The 8402-nt window shown below is 43.9% G+C and overlaps 1 protein-coding gene across 1 annotated transcript; it reads right to left on the reverse strand.

Moving 5' to 3' along the window:
- Nucleotides 1–472: 472 nt before the first annotated feature.
- Nucleotides 473–5396, reverse strand: CSUI_010770 (root hair defective 3 gtp-binding protein; the record flags this gene model as incomplete). The annotated part of the gene is made up of 4 exons (XM_068070871.1): nt 4844–5396; nt 3240–4030; nt 1884–1981; nt 473–873 (listed from the first exon to the last, which is right to left on the reverse strand). Exons 2-4 carry the CDS (start codon nt 3413–3415, stop codon nt 473–475), a joined length of 675 nt encoding a protein of 224 aa, XP_067917152.1. The 5' UTR covers nt 3416–4030; nt 4844–5396.
- Between the last annotated feature and the right edge of the window lie 3006 nt (nt 5397–8402).

Here is an 8402-nt window from a genome sequence, read left to right on the forward strand (position 1 = left end):
GAGGAGAGAAACATGCACAAAGAGGAACATCACCGTTTGAAACAGGAGGATGAAAAGAAGAAGATGAAAAGGAAGAGAAAAAAGAAGAAGAGAGAGAAAAGAGGTGTATGTGAATTTCATCTAGTAAGCCTCCTCCTCTCCCTCCTAATTATGATTGATAGGACTCCTACACGTAACGAAATCCTCATTCATCTGAAATCCTCCTTGCTTCTATCGCATCACAAGAATCCATCCATGTAAGGAAAAAGACTTTTCTTCTTTTGTGAAGGACCTCTTTTCTTCTTCCCCTATATACTGATGCTTCTTCCTATTCTCCTCACTAGTATCATCGACTGAGACTCGGTGATCTTATACAGCGGCAAAACGAAACACACAAAACGAAGAAGACCACCATGATAGAGTAGAAAGCATCATTCATTCCACCTTAAAGCCGAAGAAGAAGAAGAAGAGAGGAGGAGGAGGAGGTTTCTTTTTACTTCTTTTGTTGTGCGAAGAGCTCTAGGTTGACTTGCATGACGGTCTTTAGCAGCCCGTAGCCCGAGGCAGTAAAATTCCCTAGGGAATGATACCACACATTAATGCATAAACAGTCGGCTAAAGCTAAGGCAAACAGGGCGCTTCGATGCTCGAAGGTCTGTCGATCTTCCCCTCTTTCTCGGCTATCTATGCCCTCCACATCTACCACTAAAGTAGGCTGCTCCTGTCCCTGCGAATCTGCAGAGAAAGAGGAAGAAGAGGAAAAGATGCCATTCTCATCTAAGCGACGCGAGAAGCCATCCCGGCCGAGCCAAATGCCTTTCGTTGTCTGCGAGTGGCCATGGACGTGATCCATCACTTGGAAGTTGCAGCCAAACAACGCATTCATCAATGAACCTACAAAGAAACAAAGAAAAAGAAAGAAAGAAAAAATGAGAAAGAAAGAAAGAAAGGATGAGAGAGAAAGAGACTGATTGACAAGAGGGGGAGGAGGAGGTTTTCTTTCTTTTTCTTCTGTTGAGTGTCTTATCATGAGGGCTTGAAGTTTGAGACATCTTGCCTCATTCACAAGTGCGGAAAAAGAAAAGACTGTCTTTCCTTAGTGGAGGAAAGGAACAAGACGCCTACTTCTGCCTTAAGCCACCATGGATAGATTGAAGGATTGAGAAAGAAAGAGAGAGCACGAAAGAAACGAATGAGAGGAGATACGAGAGCTCGAAGTTACAAGTGAAAGAGGTGTATGTCAAAGAAAGAGAAAGGAAAGAGAGAGAGACTTAGATATGTCTATATCGACTACATAGAGATATCCTTAGAGATAGAGGCGACACAGAAATACACATAGCTATCTAGATCTTCATATAGAATTCTTTTCTACCCTCCGTACACAGAGCTATCGACATTCCTAGAAGGAAGAAGAAGAAGGAAGATGAGAAAACTTCCTACACTCTCTTGATCCATGAATATCAAAGCTTACTCTTCACATATGGATCTCTGCATGTACATCTTCTCATATATGGATATATACCTACATACTGGAGGTGTATGTACACCCAGCGCTCTGCTGAGTCTATATGGAGATAGATACATGTACCTCCATAGTCTACAAGCTACTAAACAGATAAGGCATATATGTGCATGCATATGTCTACGGGACCGGATACAAATATGTCGAGCCAAAGACACCCCAAACAGTGAAAATGAAGAAGAAGAAATGAGAGAGAGAGAGACAGCTACCAAGACGAAGGAGAAGAGGAACACACACAAAGAAACAGAAAAAGAAAAATAGGAAGAAGAAGAAGAAGAGAAAGAAGAGAAGAGAAAGAGTTGAAGGTACAAGAAGAGGGAAGGTACATAGGTAGGTAGATAGGTAGATATGTAGATAGGTAGGTAGGAGGTGGGCTACGTACTTTTGCCACTAGACTGAGAGCCTAGGATAGTAACGACGTTGAAGTTAAAGCCCACATCTCGCAATTTCTCTTTGGAGATCCACGAGTCCAAATCTGCTCTAAAACGCACAAGAAAAAGAAAAGAAAAGAAAAAAGAAGAGAGGCAATAGGATAGGATAGGATAGGATGAAACTTCACATCTCTTCACTATTGTCATGATGCATATCAAGCACACTTACATAAACATCTACACACAATACCCACACATACACGTCTATGCGTCTATGACTATCTATAGACATATGCATATATATATATAGACCTTTATATTACCGATAGACACATACACGAAGACTCGCTGCACATATATATATATATATATGTGCTCTCCAGCATCGTCGTACACAGATCCTCCGAATCCTATGCATATATATCTGTGTATCGGTATATGTATATGCGTCGACAGATCTCTTTCTCATATGCATATACGGACAGATACCTATGAAGTATGTGTATGGTGGCTATGTACATGAGTACATACAGAGAGAGGAAGAGAGATGAGGGGATAGAGGGGAGACAGACAGATGTGTGTCTTAATGATGTGTGAGGTGAAGGGAAAGGAGTGCAAATGTAATAGGACGTAGAAGAGAAAAGAACTCAAGAAAGAAAGGTATAGGAAAGATGTGCATCTCTAAATATCTATAGATGTGAACTACTGTCCGACGTGAAAAAGAAAGCTCTCCTCTGACCTGTTTCTATGTGAGTGTATACAGATATATCTTCATCCCAGAGGTGTACATACACCTGAAATCACTCGCCAGTCTCGTCCACTCACTGGTCTTTCATCATACATGTCTAGATCTTAAAGACCAGTGCATGCATCTCCACACATACCACTAAACGAGGAAACATAAATACACACGCGTAACTATAGATTACTGGTCCTGTGTCGGTGGTTATAGAAAGAGAAAAGTCGATATTATCACAGAATTAAAAGAAGAAGAATCTGACACTTTTTTGACAGAAAGACACCAAACGAGGTGGTGTCTATACACCCGAAGAAAGAGAAAAAACACAAACATCCAAGCATTTATCTTTTCTCCATCTCAGCGTCGCTTTCTTTCTCCCCCTTCTTAAGTGAATTCAAGAGGATCCTCCTCAGGACTAAAGCGATAAAGAAGACATAATCTTCATTCTTGTAGTAAAGATCTCTCGAAAAGAAACTCGAAGTGTTCCTGTATGGAATGATGGATCATAACAAGAAGAAGGAGTGAGGGGTACCTCGAAACCCAGGTGTACATACACCTCCTTCTCGTCAAGACGAAGTCGGTATCAAAGCGAGAGATGTGCGAGAGAGTGAAGTGAGAAGATTCTTACACAATATCTCCTTCGTAATCGATGATTTGGATAAGCTGCCCTCCGTCAAGAGCCTCTCCGTGTTTCTTCTTCTTCTTGTTGTTCTCTCCTTCTTTAGGGGATAAAAGAGAGGAAGGAACAGGAGCAGAAAAACCTTGCTGATGTGAAGAAGTACGAGGGCTATTCATGAGCTCCATCTTCTCAAGAAAGAAAGAAAGAATCTAGGGACAAGAGAAGGGGCGCCCCACAGGGAGAAAAAAGAAGAGCCAGTGTGTATGAAGAATGAAGAAAAAGTTACGAAAAGGAAAGGCAAGTTTGAAATGAAGTTGAATTCTTCAGTACGGGGAAAATCCACACATACTACTGTAGGAACTTCTTGAAGTGTATGTACACCTCAGTTGAGTTGATCGACATGCGCACAGAAGGAATTCTGTTAATCTGTTAAAGAAGACTTCGCCTCTTCGATTCCGTCGTGTCTTCTTCCCTTTCCCGTCATTGGAAGCAAAGTATCAAGACCCTTCTGGAGATAAACAAAACACCTAGCATTTCGACCGCAGAAAGAAAGAAATCCGTCGAAGAAGATGAAGAACCCTCTTTCTTCTCCTTGTTGTCCCCTAAGTCTCGTTCTTCTTCTTCTTCTGAGCAAGAAAAGAGAGAGAGAAGCTCTTCCTTAATGAAGAGACACGTAAAACCTCAGGAAAAAAGATCACACAAAATAGAAGAGGAGGAGAAGGAAGAAGAAGAAGAAGGATGACGATAAAGGAAGTCCGTTTGCGACTCTTGAGCTTTCTTCCTTGAGATTCTTTCTTAGACTGGAGAAGAAAAGAGAGAAAAGATAAGAGACAGGAGAAAGACTTTTCAAAAGCTAGAAAGAGAAAACAGTGCCTGAAGTGAGTCCATCATATAGACACATAGATATACACATACGTATGTGCCCCAGGCGTGTTGTATGTACGTGCCACATAGAAACCGCTCAACATACCAATGAAAGACAGAGAGATGGACGCATACACGAGATATATATATATATATATGGATCTGAATAGACAAATAGCTAGATGTATGTTAAGAAGAAGAAGAAGGAGATACGGGGGAAAGAGAGGCTGTGAAGCTTGGAGAGAGAAAGCACTTTCAAGCTCTCAGATTCGATCCAAGAAGAGGAACGAACGATAGAGGGTGAAAGAAAAGTCTTAGGAAGACAGCCGCTCTCCTCTCGACAGAAGAAGAGTGTAAAGCAAAAGATCACTCTATACAGTAGGGAGAAGAACAAGAAGGTGAAACAAGAGGAAGGGAAAGAAGTTATCTGACTAGACCCAGGTGTACATACACTTGACGATGTACGGCGATATGAAAATGGAGAGACTGCCTAAGAATCACACCTCGATAAAGAAAAAGAGATATTCATTCGCAATACAGAAGAGATTGTCGTTTCTGTTCCTTTCTTTCTTCTTTCTTTCTTTTCTTTCATTCGATCAAGAAGCATAACTTCGCTTCTCTCTTCTTGAAACAGGAATCTCTCGCCACGAGCCAGTAAGTAAGGAAAGGTCACACTAGTGGGAGTACGAAGAAAAGAAAGAAGAAATAGAGGAGGGAGATTCGAGAGAAGTGAAACACGCTTAACTCACAGCTTTCTTTTCTTGAGGCTTTTTTAAAGGTCTGCAAAAGCTTCTCTGAAAGATATGAAAAGCTTAACGAGAGGGAAAAGAGAAGAGGACAGAAGATACAGAATTGGATAACGATAAAGATCCAAGAGAGAGAGAGAAAAGCGGAAGAAAAAGATGAGCGACTGATTCGACTTTCAGGAAATCGAATTTGCGAAAAGAAAGAAAGAGAAAGAATACGAAATGAAGAGAAGTCCCGAAGGAGAGTATGTAGTCGTTGAATTTGTGAGAGAGAAAGAGGAGAGAGATTTCGAGGTCTTATCAAGAGAGAGAAGTTAGTAGTGACTCCCTTCCTGTCCGCATTCCGCTCGCTATGCTTTAGAAAGAAGACATTAAAGTCGACTGATTGAATGAATGAATTGCTTTGTTTGTCTCTGTCTCGAGTTTACCAAGGGAAAGAAAGAAGAAAAGAAGCACTGTAGAGAAGAAAGAAGAGACCCAGAAGGACGTATGAAGAAAGAAACGAAGAAAGCTTCGATGGTAGGTGGTAAAAAGGATTAGAGAAGAGAAGAGGAAAAGAGCCTAGAAGAAGAAGGTGTCTCTGAGGTGGTCTTGCGAACGACGACAAGATGACGTGTTTCCTTTTGAATTTCTCTCTTCCCGTGTATAAGACGATCACTCTCCTCTTGTTTTCTAATTTCAGATCAAGACAGAAAGAACACAGGAGGGAATGAATGCTGAGTTGAAGTGAACGGAAGACCGCAAGAAAGAGGCATGCCGCATATTCCAGCTGTGTGAATTCTCTTGGCACTACCTATCTCCTTCGTACTTGCTTCGTTCTTTCTCTAGCCAAGATAATTTTCCTTGTTCTCCCAGCATTATCACATGAGACACTCGATGGTGTCAGCCAACATCGATTCTTCCCGGGTGTTCTGTAGCCACATGATGAGAATGGTCGAATCAGAGCTTTTCACCGTTTTCTTTCTTTCTTTCTATGTGTGTGTGTATCTTTGCTCTCACTTTTCTTCGTATCTTTAGGCACGAGCGACGGCCTGACCATACCGCCGATCAGGCAGGAAGTCATACAGCGCCTGAAACAAAGTGCACTGACACTGATCGCATCTATCTGTCCCTCTGAGTACTACGGGGACGACTCTTGTTCTCTGCCTAGGGGCTGTACAGCGAGGACAGGGCTGACAAAGCTTGTCTCCTAGCCAAGTAGGAGGCCCTGGAAGACTCTCAGGTCAAAGAGAAGTCCATGGGCGAGAATCAAGTCATCCAGTACTAGGGAGATGACGTGCTCTGATGCGCAGGCACAGACGACTTCATATCACTCAATTGCGAGTACGGTCTGAGAAAGACAAGGCGGGAGGGCAAAGAATTGTAAGATCTTCCGAGTAGGAACAGGCCAGGCCGGCAGGCATGATGGGAACGAAGGGAGATAGATCCCTCTCTCGGACTGGATCACGGGGAAGGTGGAGGCCTGCAACAGCGGCGCGACAGCATTTCCTCTTCTGGCCTGTCTGTAGTGTGGAAAAACTAGTGTTTCTGAACCTTCTCTTGTCTGCAAATGGACAAAAAGGGCAAGAACTAACTCAATCCTTCAGCCCTCGGGTTCGAGTCAGTCTTAGAGCTGCGTCTCTTGTCCCCTGCACGTCTTCAGGTAGGCGAGAAATTCTCAGCCCGAGGAGATAGGAATACCCATGAAATGGCACTAAGGTCACCCCTCGGTTAGATGTGGAGATAGAAGCTTGGCAAAGTGTCACAGTATCAAGAAGGGGAAGAGCGAAAAGTCTGAACTGCAAGACACGTGCGCGGATGTGGGCTAACGACTGGACGCTTGCAGGGACATCCGTGCTGGCTGTAGGAGTTGGTAAATAGACTGCTACATCGAAAGTTATTCGTTCTCTGTCCACGTATCAGAAAAGGAAGGCACTATTGGAGAATTGCATGCAAGGACACAGACTTGCCTTTCCTTGAATCCTGTCCACAGTGATTGGATGACCTATTTTCACTCCACTAGCTCATCTTCCACGCAGCTGTCTAGTTGCCATGAATAAGATAGTGAGATATCGCCGTCTTCCCCCTGCGTCTATTTTTCGCAGACGGCTCGTTCTCTCGGACGAGAATCTGAGAAGCATTGAGGGTGCAACACTTTATCTTAGCGAGGAGACGGATATTTCATGACTACACTCGGAGCATCGGGTTATTCTTGCGAGCCTAATGGAAGTAAGAGAGAAAAATATAGAAGTTTTGTTCTCCAGGAGTGGAAGGGTTGCACTTAGCCTTCCAAAACACTCATTCCATCAGCAGGCAAGTCCTTGCTGACACATTTCGAGCCACACAAAGTAGCATCCCATTGCATGGAGCCTATCGCATTTTCAGACGACGCCGCTGCAGAAGATCGATCTTTGGCTCCGGTGAAAGCCTTTCGACTTTCTTGTTGCCCTCTTACCTTTCCGGGGACTTTCTCTCTCTCGTCTATACCTTATTGAGAGGGTGTGTATCGGTCCGCTTGAAGGAAAGACCTCGCTGCTTTGCACTTTGTTCTGTTGCACCTCCATACCGATTGCTTCAGCTAAGTAGTCGACCTGCGTTTGGGCACCTGAGAGGTTCCTTCACTTCAGAGCACTCGTAAAAGTATTTGTTCCTAAACAGATCCCACGACCTGATATATGTGCACGATCCGCTTTCCGCGGGGCGCGAAACGTCGCTCTTCGACAGAAAGAAGCTCCGATTAGAAATCTAACCAGGCCCGTGAACTTCCGGAATTCCCCGAGCTCGAGCCATGTCTCTCTGGCACCTCTCTCCATGTACCAGAGTGATCTTTGCAGACAGGTTTTCCTGAGGACATGGCAAGCTGTATTGTCTTTCATCTTTTTCTGTCGGAGTTAGCATCCTCCTCTCATCACATGAGTCAGGAGAAGGGACCTGATTCTTTTGCGCAAGACGATGTGGAAAGGGACCCCTTGCCATAGAGAGAAATTAGGGAGGTAGAGCATGCGCTTGCCGTGTTTAAAACGGCGAGTAGCTGAGAGGATGTAGAGCCAACTGTCTCCCGCCTATCGCTAGTACCTATAAGAATGGTGTGGACGAACTACAGTGTTGAGCTATAGAATGACAGGTCCCAACGAAATCCTTCGCAGTGTTCTTTCTGTCTTCAATCGAAGACTTTTCATCCATTTATCTATCCATCTCTTGATCGAACTTTCCTTCATGTAGCACGGCACCCCCGCAGGAGTTGTGTGTGCGCCGTTTGCCAGCCTGGACGGATCACCACATCTCCTTCCTTTTTCTCCCGTACCACAGATGACTTTTTCTCTTCCTCTTTATCTGTTTTCCGTTGACAGTTCTTCTATGATGAAAATTCTTTTCATGCACAAAGAAACCCTTAACACATACACACCATCTCATTTGGAGAATTCAGCCAAGCAGCCTCTTAGCCAGCAGCGACGTCCGGTCCTTGTGGATGACTGACTACTCATGAGAATAGCTCGCTTGCTGACCGGGAGACTGACTGGCTGCATGCGATAAAAGACTTCCTCGTCTGAGTTCAACTCCATAGCCAAGAAAAGAAAGAACA

The sequence above is a fragment of the Cystoisospora suis genome (assembly GCF_002600585.1).
Source record: "Cystoisospora suis strain Wien I chromosome Unknown contig_8261, whole genome shotgun sequence".
In the NCBI taxonomy this organism is placed as follows: domain Eukaryota; phylum Apicomplexa; class Conoidasida; order Eucoccidiorida; family Sarcocystidae; genus Cystoisospora; species Cystoisospora suis.